The 19931-nt window shown below is 42.0% G+C and overlaps 1 protein-coding gene across 1 annotated transcript in view; it reads left to right on the top strand.

Moving 5' to 3' along the window:
• BCR (BCR activator of RhoGEF and GTPase) overlaps nt 1–18913 on the top strand; it is a 37824-nt gene extending 18911 nt beyond the window's left edge. The window contains exons 5-24 of the mRNA XM_066603581.1: nt 669–776; nt 2484–2544; nt 2726–2778; nt 2985–3125; nt 4121–4242; nt 4335–4503; nt 5253–5372; nt 5480–5555; nt 5667–5771; nt 5901–5975; nt 6061–6158; nt 8922–9056; nt 10410–10469; nt 10686–10795; nt 10904–11043; nt 11250–11384; nt 11479–11584; nt 13355–13517; nt 15279–17731; nt 18250–18913. Of these exons, the coding sequence (XP_066459678.1) occupies nt 669–776; nt 2484–2544; nt 2726–2778; nt 2985–3125; nt 4121–4242; nt 4335–4503; nt 5253–5372; nt 5480–5555; nt 5667–5771; nt 5901–5975; nt 6061–6158; nt 8922–9056; nt 10410–10469; nt 10686–10795; nt 10904–11043; nt 11250–11384; nt 11479–11584; nt 13355–13517; nt 15279–15368 (2067 nt within the window). The 3' untranslated portion in view covers nt 15369–17731; nt 18250–18913. The remainder of the gene's footprint in view (nt 1–668; nt 777–2483; nt 2545–2725; nt 2779–2984; nt 3126–4120; nt 4243–4334; nt 4504–5252; nt 5373–5479; nt 5556–5666; nt 5772–5900; nt 5976–6060; nt 6159–8921; nt 9057–10409; nt 10470–10685; nt 10796–10903; nt 11044–11249; nt 11385–11478; nt 11585–13354; nt 13518–15278; nt 17732–18249) is intronic.
• Nucleotides 18914–19931: the final 1018 nt, after the last annotated feature.

Genomic DNA, 19931 nt, shown 5'->3' with positions numbered 1-19931 from the left:
ATTGTGATCTCAGTCTATTGCTGGAACCCCACCATGCATAACAATGGGACTATAAGAACATGCAATCCCATTGGTTTGGCAATTCCTTTTTAAGGCCAGTCTCATGCATGCGCCTTTTACTGCGATTATCAGGGTGTTTTGAACACCGTGATCCTCGCGATACAATACTCCCAATGATTTCCACTGGACCTTGCAGACCGGCGCTTGAACCTGGTGTTTTCTAACGCTGCCATTTTTCCAAGCGCTGTCTGCTCTATTTTGGCACATTTTTGTGCTTTTTAACGCTCCTCATCACCCATAATAATGATGGCGTGCGTTAAAAAGCGCTGTCTAACCCAGTAACCGTTCAAAATCAGTGGTCAAAGTCACATTTTGCCGACGCCGTGTGTGAGCATGGCCTAACTCTGGATGAATGTATACATCTTTTGTACTTTCATTACTATAATATCTCTGTCACTCAAGGGAATAATCTTATATCAAGTGTTTAGCATCTAATATAGTTCCAGTGGTAACGTGCTGTGTTTTCTCTCCAATTTTGCCATTTTTATTTATTTATTTATTTTTTTGTTGCCTTTTTTTTTTTGCTTTATTTCCTATCTTCACGGGAATTTTTTTTCTTATCCTACACCTTTTTTTAATTCTTCTCTCTCTGCTTTTTCCACATACAGGCCAGCCAACTGGGTGTGTATCGCGCCTTTGTTGACAACTATGAGGTTGCTATGGAAACAGCAGAGAAATGTTGTCAGGCTAACGCTCAGTTTGCTGAAATATCAGAGGTGAGAAGAGCTTTTATCCCTCCTTGCTTAAAATAAAGTGTATAATACAAAGGCATGTGAAAATAATCAAAATTAAGATTAAATATACCATACCATTAAAACGGGACTGTTAAAGATCCTCTTACAGCGAGCGATTATCTTTCAAAAAATCGCTTTAAATGAACCATAATCATTCCGTATAAACGCTGCTAACTATGAACCGTAAATCGGCCGCTTTTCATTCATTGTTCATTCATTATGCAGGCCTAAAAATCATCTGCTTGTTCACTAATCATTCGTTTTAAATGCCGATTGTTTAGTCGTTCTCATTCACTTATATAGTGAACGTCTGAATGATTTTTAATTTGAACGAGCCACCGATGTTTCTGCCTCTATAAACAGGCTGCACTCGCGAACTCTGACATCGTTAGCTCATTTAAACGATAAATCGTTTGGTGTAAACAGCCACTATGTATTTAATGCTTTTGTCTCCTGGTGTATTAAAGGGGTCCTGTGGCTTTAATATAAAGATGTTACGGGCTGGGTATGCGTTAAAATAAAAAGATAACACATACTCGCCTGCCTTTGGTCCCCCAGGGAGCACCACTAAGCAGCTCAGCTGCTCCATCCCCATTCTTTGCTGTCGGAAGTTAAGTGACCACTGCAGCCAATCAGAGGCAGTATCATCACCTCCCAAACTCCTGGCATCAACACTCACATGATGCCAGGAGTTTGCTGCGACCTTTGATTGACCACAGCGATCACCTAACTTCCGGCGGCAGAGGATAAAGCAGCAGAACCAGTTAGCGTTTCCCCAGGGGACTGAAGGCAGGGGAGTATGTGTGTTGTGGTTTTTTTCTTTCTTTTTTTCTTTTTTTTTAATTAACGCATGCGCAGCCTGTAACATTACGTTAAAACCACTTTTAATAAAGTGCACAGAGAAACTAGCAGAATACCAGAGTTATTTAGCAAAATAAAGCACGATCACATTTTTGGACTTGGATCACACATGAAACCTTTTGCTTGTCCCGGGCCATACATTTTTATTTATTTTTAATTCTTCAATAATGCCAATAATTCTACTGTTATCTGCTATGTAGTTTAAGGGCTCCTGTCCACGGGCAAATTTTCCCTGCATTCCCTGATAATCCGACCGCGGGGAACGCAGTGAACGCTTTCTAAAGTGTTGCTATGGAAAGCGCAATTCCCCTGCATGCTGTGAATTGCTGCGATTCTCCGCGGTGAGCCTATCTGTCAGATCCGGCTCCTGCTCCCCGCCGGCGGCTCCCGCTGTGGGATAACAACGCCCATGGACAGGCAGCCTTAAGCTTGGACAAGTACATGTTGCTTGTATGTTGTTGGATGAAGTTCATATTTAAGATTTATTTAGAAGATACCAGTGGCCATCCGTCTTTTGCTTACGTTCATGGTCTCTGCTTATAATCTAAACAATTAAATTTGGATTCTTACTGGACCTTTTCATAATGCATAATGGGGTAGCAGGATTTCCTCTGTGTGCCGTGTATGGAGGACTTCAAAGCAGCTAGTCTTCACCGGCCAGTTTAGGGAAAATGGACAATTATAGATGGAGAATGCAAGGGAGAAAAGTGGTGTTAAATGCAACATAGTCATACATGGCAAGAAATAGTGTTATTCTTCATGAGCACACTTCTGGAAAGTTGTCTGAAAGTTTTAGTTACAATTTTATTGGTTTTTATTTTTCCCCAGAACCTAAGGGCTAGAAGCACACGTGAGTCTAAGGAGCAACCAGCTAAAACCTCCCTGGAGGGTGAGTGATTGCAGTTGTAAAGGTAGGGAAAAGCTGTTTGGCATTGGTGGGGAACATTAGGACATTTTGTGATCTTTAGCCAAATTGGCATTGACTTAGAATATTGGAAAGTCCTGGGTGTGTCATCCTGTTGTATGCTGTAATGGTAAAATGTGTCACTCTGTCTGTTCTTTGTCTCCAGCTCTACTCTATAAGCCAGTGGATCGTGTGACACGCAGTACGCTTGTTCTACATGTGAGTAATTTTATAGTAATTGATAGAATTGCACACTGATGAAGCCCCAATAGTATCCTAAGAATCTCTCACTTCTTGTTAGGCCATGTAATGCTACAAATGGAGAGGCAATACTACAAACCTAAATTAAGGGAGCAATGATGTCTTAACAATGTAGAATTAGATAATACAAGCGTGTGACAGATGATATATTTCAATGCTTGTAGGACTTACTGAAGCATACACCTGCTGGTCATCCAGACTACCCCCTACTTCAAGATGCACTTCGAATTTCCCAAAACTTCCTCTCTAGTATCAATGAGGAGATCACACCCCGACGGCAGTCAATGACTGTTCGAAAAGGAGAGGTACGTTGCTACTAAAGGGTGATGATTATTGTAAACTTTACCTAAGATTACACTTATATATTGTCAACATTTTGTATCCAGATATTAACCTATTAATTGTGTGACATAAGAAAGCTCTAGATATACATGTGGCCCAAATATATACTTCTAACTTCGCTCATAAACTTAAAGGGGTTGTCCCGCGGCAGCAAGTGGGTCTATACACTTCTGTATGGCCATATTAATGCACTTTGTAATGTACATTGTGCATTAATTATGAGCCATACAGAAGTTATAAGAAGTTTTTCACTTACCTGCTCCGTTGCTAGCGTCCTCGTTTCCATGGAGCCGCCTAATTTTCGGCGTCTAATGGCCAGTCCGGGTCTTCTTCGTTTCTCAATGGGGCCGCTTGTGCAGGATGCCGGCTCCGTGTAGCTCCGCCCCGTCACGTGCCGATTCCAGCCAATCAGGAGGCTGGAATCGGCAATGGACCGCACAGAAGCCCTGCGGTCCACCGAGGGAGAAGGGGGGGGGGGGGGGGGGGTTGAAAAAAAAAAAACCCGTTTCGGCGCGGGACAACCCCTTTAATGTGATTATGTGAATGAAGCCTAATGTACAAAGTCCCAGTAAAAAAAAAATGATTCGCCATTTGTTTTACTTAAACATTGATAGACCTTCATAAAAGTAGTTTTGCTTTCTGCCAACTTTACCCTGCTCCTCCTCTACATGAGGTGCATTTCAGCTGAGATCTGTGAGTGCCTACAAAAGATCCATTTCAGATTTTCACTTTTTTACTCCAAAAAGTTCCATTAATTTTACATAGCATAGTTTTTGTGAGTTTAATTGAAGTGTTCAAGTATTTTGGAGGGAACTTGTCTGTATACCTATATTGGAATAAACAGAAAATCTGAACCGTGTTTACCATTTTTCTTACTAAAATGAAATGTGTACCAGTTCTATCCTTGTTTTATATTCTACATTTTTTTTTTTTTTTTTTTCTCCACTTTTTTTAATAGCATCGGCAGTTGTTGAAGGACAGTTTCATGGTAGAGCTGGTAGAAGGAGCTCGAAAGCTGCGTCATGTCTTCCTTTTCACTGATCTTTTCCTTTGTGCAAAGTTGAAGAAACATATAGGAGGGTATGAGCCGGTCATTGTTGCTTTTAAATAATAAAAAATTACATTTAGTAAACAAAAAAACTCCGACTATAATAATGTTTTTGAACACTTAGGAAAAGTCAGCAGTATGACTGCAAATGGTACATTCCTCTTGCGGATCTGACCTTCCAACCTCTGGATGAATCTGAAACGGCGATCAACATTCCCCTTATACAAGATGATGATCTGGACACTATCAAAGTTAAAATTTCACAGCTGAAAAGTGATATCCAAAGGGAAAGGGTATGTTTTATTTACATAGTTTATAAGGGAGATGAATAATATGATTTAATAATATACTTATTAGAAATCGCTAGTCACATCTGCAGTTTTTACATTAATGGCTCCCTGCCATTCACCTGTTTGTGAATAGTAAATATATAATTAGTACATTCTGAGCAGCAGTACCTAATATACACTGAAGAAGACGGGGATACACGTGGAGACTGGGGCTGTGATGGGTGCCTCTGCTGCACAGTTTCGTTTCTTAACCCTTTCCAATCCACTGTCTGACCTCTGAAGACATTAGGATTTAAGGCTGTACAGCTTCGATGTTGGAAGACATCCGTTGGGGTTCTCTTACTGTATATTGCCAGCCTCTCTGCTGTCAGAGCCTATCCAACGTGTCACCTCATGCAGTACTGGCTTTAGCCAGCAGATAGCGCCATTGTATAACGGCAGAAAAAGAGTACGTGCCCTAGGAAAACCAGGATACAAATTGGATTGGAAAGGATTAAAACCAGTTCATGTTACTCAGTGATTGAAGTGATGCTACTGCTTCAGAAAACTTTCTTGTACCAACTGAGAGTTGTAGGATTATGAACACACTATATAATGAATATCATGAAAAGGATCTTGTAGAAAATATAGAAGCCTGAAGTTGTATTTTGCTAAATATTATCAAATGGTTTTTTTTCCCCTTTTTTTGCTGTATACTAGACATATTGTGCATAATGACCACAATAACACATACTTTATCTACTACATTTTAGAAGGCAAACAAGGGAGGCAAGGGTTTGGAGCGTCTACGCAAGAAACTTTCAGAACAAGAGTCAATGTTGCTGATGTTGTCCCCGAGTATGGCCTTCCGAGTGCACAATCGCAATGGCAAGGTGAGTTTCCCTCACATGTCTAGGCCGTAATTTTTGGCACATCCTCTTTCTAATAGCTGTCATACCAGCCTAGTCAGTCTAACTTTTATAACTTCCATTTTTCTTAGGGTTACACTGTTCTAACATGGTCAGATTATGAGCGGGCTGAATGGGGGGAACACATACGAGAACAGCAAAAGAAATGTGAGTGCACATCTGATTGGTAAAGCTTGTACTTTGTTCATTATAATGTGTTTTGTGAGAATTGTTCTAGTTTTGCTTAACTTGGTGTGTTCCTTCTTTTTTTACTTTTAGGTATTAAAAGCTTCTCCCTTACATCGCTGGAAATTCAGATGTTAACAAACTCCTGTGTAAAACTGCAAACTGTACATAGGGTTCCTCTGACCATTGGGAAGGAAGGTGTGAACACTTAGTGGCTACAGTATATAACCAGTGACAAAAAAGTCACACGTTGTATACCTTTTATGATTACAAACTGTAACAGATATATATATTTCTTTTCTTGATCCTCAATTTTGTTTCTTACAGATGATGAATCTTCTGGTCTCTATGGGTTCCTGAATGTTATTGTCCACTCTGCTTCTGGATTCCAACAGAGCTCAAGTGAGTGCCGTTATCTTCTGTCTAAACATCACACAGTGAAATACAATTTATTTATGACCCTGGCTTCTTTTCTGACTCCCAACAGATCTGTTCTGCACTCTAGAAGTGGATTCCTTTGGATATTTTGTTAACAAAGCAAAGACGCGGGTTTACAGGAACACCACCGAACCCAGCTGGAATGAGGTGAGGATTCTGTGCACCATTCAATTCCCAGACCCGTGACACTGGGGCTTGGCTCCTTACAGAAAGGATGATGTTGGCTCTCCTGATGTGAGGCTGCTGAGGTGGTGTTTGTTTTTTTTTCTAGACATTTACACATAAATATCATGCAGTACAATTAAGAGAAATCAATATCCATTTGAAATGCTAAAATAGCAAGTAGTACCAGAAGAGAGGAAAACACACACTGCCATTTTCATTAATAGAGAACCAATTTGACTCGCCTGCAGTGAACACTATGTACTTCCACCTCACATTGTGTCTTTTTGATGGTGGATGCATTCTTGTGAGCACACATGATCTCTATACAGTCAGTTACAAAGTACACATACCTTTCCACACTTGGCAGATAGAGAAACCACATGAAATTCATTATATAAATAAAAGGAAAACAGATCAGTTTGCCCAAGCAATAAGAGTCTGGTACCATGAAGTGGTCACAGCGCATCTGAGAGATGGCTGCTATACAGCAAAAACCTCCAGCTAGCTATGGCTCGCTAATGATTTAAGTGCTTGCGGACTGTGCATGGTTACTGACCACACTATTTGCCTAAAACTGCATAGCCATTAACCATGCACAATCAGTAAGCACTCAAATCATTAGCGAACCGCAGCTAGCTGGAACTTTCTGCCGTGCAGCAAACACTTCATGTGACTCTACCCTGATTGCAGCAATGCTTCTACGAGGGGCTGCTGATACGTCTTTGGCTTTACCCAGAAAGAAACGAGATATGAAGCTGAAACTTTACATTTATTGCACATACTCTCCACTGATGTCAACACACTTCTTACATCGGTATTCCAAGTTCTGTAAGCCTTGCAAAATGAAGGATTTCGGTTGCGCCTCAAACCAGTCATCCGTAGCAGCCATGGCATCAGAAATGGTGTGAAATTTGGTACCCTTGAGGTGTTTGTTCAGGTTTGGAAACAGATGATAGAGGGAGCGAGATCTGGTGAATAAGGTGGGTGGTCCACCAGCTGGAAGCCTAGCTCCACCAGTTTTGCTGTGGTCGCTTGTGCAGTGTGAGCGGAGGCATTGTCTTGTAGGAACAAGATTCCTTTGGACAGCTTGCCGCACCTTTTGGCCTTCAGAGCTGCCTTCAATTGGTCCAAAAGTTCAATGTAATACCTTGCATTGATGGTGGAACCATTTTGAAGGTAGTCCACTACCAGCACGCCCTCCTTATCCCAGACCACAGACGCCATCACCTTAGTGGCTGATTTTTGCACCCTGACCTTCTTTGAGCGAGGAGAACCACTGTGCCTCCAGTCTTTTGACTGCTCCTTGGTTTCAGGGTCATACAAATAAATCCAGGTCTCATCTATAGTGACCAGTCGATCCAGGAAGTTCTTATCAGTCCGGAAACGCTGACAAATTGACCGGGAAGTTTTCACTCGCATGCTTTTCTGATCTGTTGTCAAACATTTGGGGACCCACTTTACAGATAGCTTCTTCATGTTCAAATGTTCATGGATAATGACACAAACACGTTCACCAGAAATCCCCATGATGTCTGCTATTCCTTTAGCTGAAATTCGCCGAATTTCCAGTATGAGGTTGTGCACAGCATCGATGATCTCCGGAACAACAGCTTCTCTCGGTCGTCCAGGACGTTCCTCATCATTGGTGCTGAAGTGGCCCGTTTTAAATTTGGCAACCCAGTTCTTAACTGTAGAATATGAAGGGCATTGATCCCCCCCCAATGTCTGCGACATATCACCATGAATATCCTTTGCAGACTTTTCTTGCAGAAATAAGAATTTTATCACTCCTCTGCTCTCATTTGCTGTGAATATCGCCTTAGACTCCGCCATTTTGTTTCCCCGCGTGCCTAGATCACGGTTGCCATAAGCTACAAACACAAAATTTTGCAAACATATATTAGACACCTAAGGCTTTCATGCGATGTAACATTCATAACCATGAAACAAAAAAAGAACACAAAGCCAGAGAATTATCAGCACCCCCTCGTATTCCATGCCTTTTGCAATCAAAGGTAATGGGGTAATGAGTTAAATATTTTTGTCTACAAACCTAAATATTGAAACCACCATCACTTATAGTGTCCCATACTTATGCGCTCACACCGTACATTTATTATATTGTCAGGAATAATGACTGGGAATTTTTACATAGGGACACACATTTTGGTAGTAGCTTTTCTAAGATGGGTACTGGTTCATGACTAGACATTACGGGGGGGACCTGATTTGGGTATCTTGATTTTTTGAAGACCTCCCCCCCACATCTACACAAGCATGTATGCAGACGAAATAGAGCATTAGACACCATATTCCTTTTTAGACTCTGCTTATGAGCTATGCATTACATACACACTCCCTGTATAAATAATACTGAGTAGTATTTTACCTTGATAACCATTGGGACTTGCGTTTGCTTCTAAAGAAATATTGATGTGGTATGGCACGTTGAGTCCTCTGTATTAGTTATTGGAGCCTCAGCCTCCTACAAGTTTATTAAAGCGTTACGTGGTTTCCATTGGCTGCTTCTTGGCATTGGTTATCTACACTAGCCAATGGAAGCGGTCCTATATTTGGGAGCACCCTTCTATTCTTCAATTTGCTCAAGTAGGGCAAGTAGAAAGCGGAAGCGGTCAACTTTTAATTCAATGGCTCAAAACTGACTTTGAACAGAATTTTTTTTTTTTTGATGTAGCTAAGTGAACTGTTGTATAACAGCAAACTCAAATTGGTTTCTATGTGCAGGAATTTGAAATAGAACTAGAGGGCTCGCAGACCCTGCGCATCCTGTGCTATGAGAAGTTCTACAATAAGAACAGACCAGTGAGGGAGGATGTTGGTGACAGCAGCGAACGTATGGTGACCAAGGGACAGCTGCAGGTAAGAACTAGGATTAATTTGTCTTCTGAACAAGCATATGTAAGCCAGATGTGCATACCGGCTCAATATTGCCATGTTAAAGGGGTGTTCCCATCTCAGCCAAATGTGGTTGATATGGGAATATTGGTGTCTCTGCCATGGCTGGGATTATGAAAACAGCTGAACCTCACTGTGCACGACTGTTTCCGTAACTGCTGTAAAAGTGAATAGGCGTTATGGGAACGACATCGAGCAGACAGTTCTTATTTTTTCCAAATCCTAGCCACCAGTTGTTGCTGTAGTGGGTCAGGAGGACCCCTGTTCTGGTGATGGGTGTGAGATCTATGTCTATCCAACATTTTGACATATTGGTGCTCTATATCAAAAAAATTACCTCAGTCACTGGCTCCTAAACTGAAGAATTGGGAGCCAAATAAAATTTTAAGCCAGAAAAATTGAAAAAAAATAATTGTGTACTTTTTAATGTACTACAAAAATACATACACAAATCCAGGCATTTCTTTCCAATAGTCATCTACACATACAGAGCTCCCAGTATATACAGTTGGTGGTACCCCCTTAGTGTAATCACATTTAGCAGCACCCCTCACATGCCCGTGGGGCTGTATTAGTGAATTGCTGACCTATAATCATCTTTTTGCTGGGCTCAGCGGTTGGTAGTGCAGGTTTATCTTGGAAGCAAGGTTTCTAAATATTCAGCAGTATGCCTATCCTCATACCCCCTGGTCCAGGTCACTACCTCAGCATCTCCAAGGCAGCTCAGGTCTGGCGACTGCTTCCACACTAAGGCAACCCCCGAGCTCCGCTGCAATGGTAGGCATGCAGTGAGAGTCTGTGTTGTGGACAATGGCAATGCACCCTCTCCTTGCTTCCTTGTTCGGTGCCATCGTCCAGCCGCCACCATAGAGAGGACTCGACAACAGGTGAACTAGCTGCAACCCAGGAAGCTACAACAACTGATGTAGAAAAGTAGAGGCGAGAGATTGGGTGACTCCCTCCTCAGGAACAGTCGGAGAACATATTTCCCCTTGTGGCTTCTTTCTCCAAACTTCAGTTCCTCTTTCTGTTCGGCAGTGGCTTTCTGGTATGTGGCGAGCATTAGAGGCAGGTCTGCTAGATCTGCCTATTGTGCTGCACATCTGCTGTACGCAGGGGAAGAAATGGACATAAGTTACAGCTGCATAAATGCAGTAGTGGCTCTAGTCACAAATGGCAACAAGAATGTAACTTTTGGTCACCATCTGTAGCCCTGCATATTCTATGGTATGCCATATATGTCCCAGATGGCAAAACCCCTTTAATATACTACTTGTGTGTCAACTAATTTACTGTATTTTCTCCTTCACACTATAGTTGGAGCCTCAGCTTGTCATGGGGAAGGATTGGCAGCGGTCTGTGGTTTCTATGAATGGGGTAAGTCCTCATAATAAGATTGTGAATGATGCTGAGGTGCAAAGTGTTTGATATGCAGGTCAAAACCTTGTCTAGCTCTTCGTTCCCATCTTGTACTGCATACTTCACCTTAACTTTACTGCTGTATAGTCTTTCTTGCATCTTATCCAGCTTGCTACCTCTATGATCTTTTGGCCCGATTATAAATGCCTAGAATCCTGATCAATTTCTCTATAGATAGAGGTCAAACTATCGATGAAGTTCACAAGCCGAGAGTTTAGTCTGAAGCGTCTGCCATCTCGAAAACAAACGGGGGTCTTTGGAGTAAAAATTGGTGTTGTAACCAAGTAAGTGTAGTCTAGTTTAACTGCAAAAAAAATGTGCTACAGAACATTACTAGGGCCCTGAACACTGCATTTTACTTTCAGTAAGTGTAACTGTATTTGTTATGACAGGCGAGAACGTTCCAAGGTGCCATACATCGTACGGCAATGTGTGGAGGAAATTGAGAGGCGTGGAATGGAAGAAGTTGGCATCTACAGAGTTTCTGGAGTAGCCACAGATATTCAAGCATTGAAAAATGCTTTTGATTCAAGTAAGTAATATGACCTTTCTATATGAGTATTTGGATATGCTCATAGAGAATAGTTAAATTTACCAGTTGTAGGAGATTTGTCCTGCACACCACCTTTCTGGTAACTTGTGAAAGAAGCCAGAAAGCTTCTTATCAGGATCTTATTCTGTACATTTGGGCAGCAATACTACTTACTGAAATGACACTGTTTCATTGTTCTCTTTAAGACAACAAGGATGTGGCTATCATGATGAGTGAAATGGATGTTAATGCCATTGCTGGAACCCTCAAACTATATTTTCGGGAACTACCAGCACCTTTATTTACTGATGAATTGTATCCCAACTTTGCGGAAGGAATTGGTGAGTTTCCAGTGTTTTTGAGAATTGCCAGACATTCTGAATGACTCCATGAATGCTATTTGCCGCCAACATTTAATGAATCTGTTTTTCTCAGCCCTATCAGACCCTGTTGCCAAAGAGAGCTGTATGTTGAATTTGCTGCTGTCCCTGCCAGAGCCCAACCTGCTCACTTTTCTCTTCCTTCTTGATCACCTCAAAAGGTAAATTTTGTAATTTTTTTCCCTCCTATCTTAGGGCTAATGCCCACGGCCGGGTTTCCGCCGCATTTCATTGCAGCTATTAGGTTCTATTGAACCTAATAACTCAATGTTCATGCTGTGGAATTCCGCAGCGTGAAATAACCCGCGGCATGCTCTATTTGCCACGGGAATACGCACGGCCGGCAGGGTCATATGACGCGGCCGGCCGCATTATTGCGGGAGCTGCACAGCGGATCTGGTGGTGAGTATGGGGTCTTTGGGTGGGCACCGTGACACTCTGCCGCGGTATTCTGCTTGCGGAGCCCGTCACGCCCGTGGACATGAGCCCTTACAATGAGCTAGCAGAATAGGACCTGGCTTTTACTTTTATCTTAAAGGGGTTTTACTAGAAAATATTTCTGTCACTGGTGGTGACATTATTTTGGAGCAGCGGTTGGGCAGGCTTCACTGCATTCATTTTAATAGACTGATGGAAATAGCGGAGTACAAGCGCTCAGCTATCTCCGGCAGTCCCAATGAAAATCCCCCTCAACGCCAAAATAGGCCATGTCCTTAAGGGGTTAAATACCATTTAATACAATTCTGGATAGTAAAACGTTATTCCTTATGTGCAGATATGCTGTTGACGATAAGAATAGCAGCTGCTCTTTGTCATGTGCCTTGTCTACATGGCTGGTAGTCACAAAGAGCATCTTGGACTTTAAATTGTCTAATATGGAAGCTTATTTCTTTTGAATAGAAAAAAGGACATTATTGCAATTGTTTAATTTCCAGCTTGTGCTGTGAATGCAGGCATTAACGATCCTGTCTTATTAATTATCCTATGTAGGCTGGGTTCACATACTTAGGTAGTGTGGAATGGTTTTCACAGGTGAAGTATAATAAGAAAATGCTTCATCTGTATAAACCACATTGCAAAACCACTGCAGCTCAATATAAAGTGTATGTGGATTTGCCACACAATTTTTGGTGTGGCATAATTTTGCAATGTGTGATATCAGCCTTACACTGGCAGATGTGTATCTAGATCAGGGGCAGTGCATTTAATGGGAGTGCCATGTTTATGCCACTAAAATTGGTTTATTTCTGTGCAGTCGGTCTGGCAGAGAAAGGGTTTCTCTGCATTTGAGCTCTCTAATGAGGTTAATTAGGAGCCACTTGTGGGCCATCTAAAACAAGGGTGGTGAGCTTTCCTCACAATGCTCCCAGGCTGGGAAAGGCTGGCATTTCCATGCCCGTGGGAGCCACCACACTGATATTTGGGTCTCGTAGTGAAGTACACTGTATGTCTGGGGAGGGCTAGATGATCTAGTATTTATTTTGCACTGATAGAAAGTTTGCCGTGAGAAAATTAAAACTGGTTAAGACCCGTTTAACTATATTGGAGTGAAGTTTCTTCAAGTGCCAACCATCTTACCCTGGAGATGGCGATCCAGCTGGGCTAACTCCCCACCACCACCACCCCCAAATAATTATACGCATCTTCTAAATATTGATTTATCACTAGTATATCAATATGACCTCTCGTATTTGGAAATCTATATAGAGGCATTACCTGTTTAAGAGGCTGATGCAGATATTGTAGTTTTTTTACATTAATCAGATATTTATCGGCATTTAATATGACCAAACAGGTTTATAACATGAAGAACTGGAAACCCTTCTATAATCTCCCTCTTAATTGTTCTCCAGTCTCTGAATCTAAATCAAAGCAAGGCTCTTCTGTATGGTATTTTTCTTTTTGTAATTCTATCCTGTATTGTGCATCAGGGTGGCTGAGAAGGAGAGTCAGAATAAGATGTCCCTTCATAACCTTGCCACGGTCTTTGGTCCAACTCTACTCCGCCCATCAGAAAAGGATAGCAAGATCCCTACCAACCCCACTCAGCCGATCAGTATGGCAGACAGCTGGAGTTTAGAAGTGATGTCACAGGTAATCTGGGAGTAGATGTTGAGTGTTGCACCTTTTTTATTGTAACTTAAAGAATTTTATGTCTTTTTTTTTTTTTTTTTCTTTTTTCATCAATTTGAATGACTTAAAATGTTACATAACTAGTAAAGTCTGAAATAAATTCTATACATTTTATGCATTGCCTTCCCTGGGTTAAACAACTTGAGGAACAACCAGTTGTCTTTTTTTTATTGCCAGTCTTTATATGCATGATGCAAACATCTTTATCACTATTTTTACCACTCTGTTATAGCACCATTTCTTTAAGGCCCAATGTCCACTTGCAGGCATGGATTCCACTGCTGAATCCAGCTGTGCCCATGGACATTGGGAGAAAAAAGTTTTCTTACCTCTCTGGCTCCAGCACGGATCTCCTCTGCGCTGACCAGATCTTCTTTCTTCAGTGCGCAGGATCCGAAAACAAAAATGAAGCGATTTCTTTCTGCGCGTGCAATCCGCACGTGGGGGAAAAAAATCACATCCGCATGCTTTAAATTGCCCTGCGGATGCTAATGCATCCCTACGGGCATGGATCTCCCACACGGATTTTATTAAAATCCGCACGTGGACATTAGCCCTAAGTGTTTGCTGATGGTGTTCCATGGCTCTCCACCTCTACAGAACATATGGACTTCCACTTGCATTGTAAACATCATTGTACACACAGGACACAACATCAATAAGGTTTATTTGTGAATTAACTAATAAGATATACAGATCTTAGTTGGAAGTGACTCACTCCAAATGAGATTCTTTTGCTACTCATTTGGTGCCCTTCATTGTCCTAATTTTGGCACCCCGGAGCATCATCTGGTAGGCCTGTCTGACACTGGCATTGAAGTACTGTTGGTTGGACTTCAAAAAAAAGGTTCTATAGGTAGAATAAAAAAGGCTGGTTGTACAGGTGTACACTATCCTATCAAGTGTTTGGACACCCCTATCAGTTGAATGGATTGCGTCTTATTAGCATGTCACGTGTCCTAAATCATACTACATAAGATGCTGACCCTTGGAGCTGTCAGCCATAGTTTGATGGAGTGATGGATTGGGCTACTCCATCTTCAAATCAGATGGACGTATCTGGGTGTGAAGGATGCCTGGCAACTACCTTTTGCCGCAGTATGTTGTGCCAACAGTTAAAGTATGTCGAAGATTCTGTTATGGTCTGGGGATGAGTCACGTGGCATGGTCTCAGTCTGTTGGTTGCAGTGGCAAGAACCATGAACATGGTGGTGTACCTTAACAACAATGTGGGAATGATCAGCAATTGCATCCAAGACAACGCACCTTTTCACAAACCCAACACTGTTTCACTTTTAACTTGGAGACATAGATGTTCCACGATTGAACTGGCCTGTACGTATAGAGACCAGACCAGACCTGAGCCCTGAACATCTTTGGGATGAATTGAAACATCTGTTCAGGAAATATAAACAGTCCATCTTCTTTAAGAGAACTCTCCAGACAGTTGCAGGATGAATGGAGGGAAATAGCAGCCGAAGTGTAGCAGACAGTAGAAAGTATGTTACGGAGAGTATTTAATGTCATTGGGGCCAAAGAATTAACATGGAAATAAATGCAACTTTTAATTTTTGCCTAGGTGTCCATTTACTTCTGGTTGGATAGTGTGTTTATCTGCATGCAGCAAAATATAGAGAATGTTTCAGATTGGAATTCTTCCCCCCCCCCCTACATTTTGAGCCTGAATTAGTTTTAATCAGTGTTCTTTTGATTGTCTTTCAGGTGCAGGTTCTGTTGTATTTTCTACAACTAGACACAATTCCCACCCCGGACAGCAAACGTCAGAGCATACTCTTCTCAACTGAAGTTTAGTGCGATACGGCACCCATCATACATCTTACTGCACCTAAACGAAATGTGCTGCCTCTGTGGGCTATTATTTTTATTTTTTTTACCAGCCTTTAGCTTCTCCCAGGAGAGGCGGTGAGAATGGGGACAGTGATTTTTCTTCAATCAAGATGAGGCTTGCACTACAAAACTACTAGCACTTTCAGTGCTATATTTTTAATTTATTTATTTATTACCTAATAGATAATCTGTAGCTCAGCAGTGGACCCAAGGCTTCCATCCTTCCCAGGCAAAAATGCATAGAAGATGCCCATATTTCTTCCAGAACCAAAAGATCCTACGGATTTTCTGTAGATCTCTCCACAGTAAAGGAAAACGGTTACTTTTGTATGTTCAATAGACCCCAAGAATTTCCGGTTCTCTCATTAGAATGTAGATGATCTTGTTAGAAATTGGCGCTCCTATTTGTCAATGCACAGTGTTAACATGATATATAAATGCAATAGCTAATGTTTATTATATCTAGGACTCTTTCTAATAAGCTTCAAAACTTGGCTTGGCCTCTAGGTGTCAGGATAGGCCACCAAGACAGACCTGCTGCTGAATTAACCTTTCTAATGCTGGATATATCTGAGGTCCACATTTTTAGTGCTGGGATGTTCTTTCTAGGACTTCCTTGTGCCTGTTATTTCAGGTGTATTTGTAGTAGTTTTTAGATTATTTTTTTGTCTGTTGTATTTGCAGCATGTTTTAGCTGGTTCTTTCTTTCGACTGGCCTTCTATGTGAAAGAAATATAGCCAAAAATGTCAGGATCCAGTTTTATGCAGGAAACTTCAGACTGAATGATACCCGATGGAGTTCGGAATGAAAAAGTAACTTATTATAATAAGCAATTCTACTTTCCCAACCCACTGCTGTAGACAGGTATCCGTTCTAGACTCCAGTTTTGTACATCGCTGTGCAGCTATGCTACTTTTTACATTCAGAAGATCGTTGGAAAATGATCTCACGGCCTTGGCATATTTAATTTTGTGCAGCGTCAACCAGCTGATGCATATGCATCGTCATCGGATAAATTGCCTACACTGCGATCTGAAGCCATAAAGTGAGTTACTAACTTTTATCTCAAGTATTTCCTCCACTCAGCGGCTGACGGAATAATGTATTGGACAATGTTACAAATTGAAAGCGGAGCTGGTCTCTGTGTTCAGGTGCTTCATACTGTGGACCACAGGAATTCACTGCCAGATATGTGGATACATTTCCACCACATATATTTCACTACCCTGATGTTTTTGGTGTGGTCTGTAGACAAAGAGTACAAAGGCATAGGTAATATGTGTGATGTGCTATGAAGTAGGTTGCCTTGCTTTTGGGGGGAGGGAGTTGCAGGGTATTTACTGAGCATATACGGTGCTTTTGTGGGTGATGTCTTGCAATGTGGAACCAGAATCCTCCTAAATGGTTTTAGTGCAGGGAAATAATTCCTTCTGCAAATATTTGAGACTCTACATTTTGGGGTTGAAGGAGGACTAAAATGTGTGGCTTCCTAATTCCTTTCCCACCATGTTGTCTTAGTGGGATTCTAGACTCTGGAGCTCTCTAAGTGGACAATTGAGCAGAAAGTAATATAAACTGAAGTTATATATACTTAGTTGAATGTGTTTTAGAACCAGCAATATAGAATGTGAATTCTGAATCTATACTGGCTGAAACCATGTAACTTGGCTGTGTTTATAGCATTTAAACAGAATAGATAATAAGCAACAATAAAGCAATTGATCAGATCAGCAACACTAGGTATTAGATATTTTGTAAACTAAATATTACCCTACTTATCTGGTTTAGTAGTTTGGACCACCCCTCAAAGCTAATAGGCAATTGGAGGAGCGGTCCAGACTACACTGCCAAACTGCTGTGGAACAACCAAGTGATTTTCTATTCAACTCTTGCCAAAAGGCTGCTGGTGATAAAGATCCAAAGTTAGCGTAACCTTGTTATAATTTTATTTTCAGGTTCAGCTCTTTATTTGAAGGTAATTTTTTTAAAGTGGACCTAAACTTTAAATAGCTTTTTTTTTTTTTTTTAATGACTTAAAGGTAAATGGTTAGTAGCAACAGACATTCCAGAATTCTTCACTGAACTTTTCCACATAGCAGAAACCTTTTCAATTGTTTTGGACCCTTCTTTGTAGTAGAATTAAAGAAACAAGTATTTATTCATACTTGGATAGCATACAGTATATCCATAAGCTACCTGTGCTCTATCCTTTTGCTCCTATGCGATTGCCTGACATAGTCTATCTCAATATAAAAAGTTACTTTAAAGTACTCTGATGCATTGATTTCTCTACTAGTTAGCAATGTTTCTTTTGTGAAAGAGTAAGGTCTCCTTCCCACGAGCGTGACGGGCTCCGCTGCGTAATATTCCGCAGTGAAGCCCGTCACGGCGCCCCCCAGAGACCCCATACTTACCAGCGGAAGATCGCGTGAAGACGCTTCCCTGCCCACCGCCGTTGCGTCATGTGACACGCCCACCGCGTCACATGACGCGGCCGGCCGTGTCACGTGACGCGCCGACCGCGTCATATGATGCGCGGCGGTAGGCGGGGAAGCGTTTTTTCACGCTATCTTCTGCTGGTTGCAGCGGGAGATAGCGTGAACGGACGGCTTCCATTGACTGCAATGGAAGCCGTCAGCGCGTACAGCCCGTCCTCACCCGCAGCAAATAGAGCATGCTGCGGGTGAGGGCGGGAGAAATCGCGGTGCGTAATTCCGCGGTGGAATTACGCATCGTGAGCATTGTGCTATTAGGTTCAATAGAACCTAATAGCATGGTGCAACGCAGCGGATTTTTGCCGCGGATTTACGCGGCGTAAATCCGTTCGTGGGAAGGAGGCCTTAGTGCTCATATTACGCAGACCTTTAACCCTCTCCAATCCACTGTCTGACGTCTAAAGACATTATGATTTAAGGCTGTACAGCTCCGATGTTGGAAGACGTCCGTCGGGGTTCTCTTACTGTATACTGCCAGCCTCTTTGCTGTTGGAGCCTATCCAACGTGTCACCTCATGCAGTACTGGCTTTAGCCAGCATATAGCGCTATTGTATAACAGCAGAAAAAGAGTAAGACCCCTAGGAAAACCAGAATACAAAGTGGATTGGAAAGGGTTAAGGGCAATAAGATGACTTTTTATTTGAGAAAGTTTATCGCGAACCTTCTGTTTTAGGACAAAATTCTATCCCAGGACCAGAGGGGGTATATTACTTGCAGCAGTTATTCTTTAACCCCATCAATCGATTGGTTCTCACCCTGATTATCGGCCCTCCAAGATGAGCGAAGCAATTTTCAGGCTACCAAATTCCCCACAGTGCATTGATAGTGTTAGACTACCTATGCACTATAGTTGCTCTGACTCGCCAGTGGTGCTCACATGATCAACGCTGGCCAAACAGAGCAGTGCACAGCATGAATTAGCTAGCAAGAAAACTGCCACAAACCTCTTGAAACCCAGCGGATTGATGGGACAGAAAAGAAGAAAGGCTGGCAAAATACCCTCCCCCCCCCCCCCCCCAAAATACCCTCCCCCCAAAAGCGGAGGGTCACTTTAAGTCTAATGTTAAATGACATACTCTAACCTGTGTACATGGGAGCATTTGTTACAGTTAGGAGGATTCTGAAAACCACTAAGGTTGGAATGTTAACACTAAGGTAGGCTTGGCATTCTCACCCCGGTTTTAGGGGTAAAAACAAGGACCCCAGACACATTGATGGTTTAGTTTTGTGTTTTTTTTGTTTTTTTTTTCTAAGTGGATAAATAATATTTAAAAAAGGGAATTATATTGTATTTGATAAATATCCAAATGCATTTTTAGCCTCTGTTTGTACACAGCTATACAATAAAACTAAAGCTGGAACTAAATTGTGGCTACTACTAAGTTATTGCTCTAAAGTACTTGGCCTGGGCAGGGCATCTAGGGGCAATTAAAAAAAGAAATTGAATATTGCCTCACTTTCAAAGGCTGGTTATAGAAACTAGATCAAAGGGAAACTAATTCTAATCGAGAGCTGTGGTTGTCGAACTGTGTTCCAGGTACCCCTAAAGTTCTATCAGGGCGTCTGATGGGGTTTCCCAAGAACAACATGGATAATAATGGACAAAAGGGAGATGGCTATGTTTGTGTGCATTCAGGGAGACAATGGGGCACCATTATTACTTTTGGGGGGTGGAAATTGAGTGGAGTGAGGTTTTTGGATCTATTTTAGAATTGCAATTTTAAGTCGCAAAATTCGTTGCAATTTCAATTCATCATGTGGGGTGGTGTACAAGGGGACTCCTCCTCTCTAGATGTACAACCTTAAGGCCGCCTGCACACGAGCGGAAATCCCGCCGCGGGATTTCCGCCGCTGAAAGTTTGCATAGGAGTGCATTAAAATACGCACTCCTATGCAGACGGCTGCGGTTTGGCCGCGCGAAATCTCGCGCGGCAAACAAACCGCGACATGTTCTAATTTTCTGCGGGGCACGCACTCACCCGGCCGCCGGCTCCGGTCTGCGCTTGCGCCGGCTGCGCGGCAGCCGGCAC

This window comes from Eleutherodactylus coqui, chromosome 5 (genome assembly GCF_035609145.1).
Source record: "Eleutherodactylus coqui strain aEleCoq1 chromosome 5, aEleCoq1.hap1, whole genome shotgun sequence".
NCBI classification, from domain to species: Eukaryota; Metazoa; Chordata; class Amphibia; order Anura; family Eleutherodactylidae; genus Eleutherodactylus; species Eleutherodactylus coqui.
Note: the sequence above shows the minus strand (reverse complement) of the source record. Positions and strands in the feature narration are given on the sequence as shown.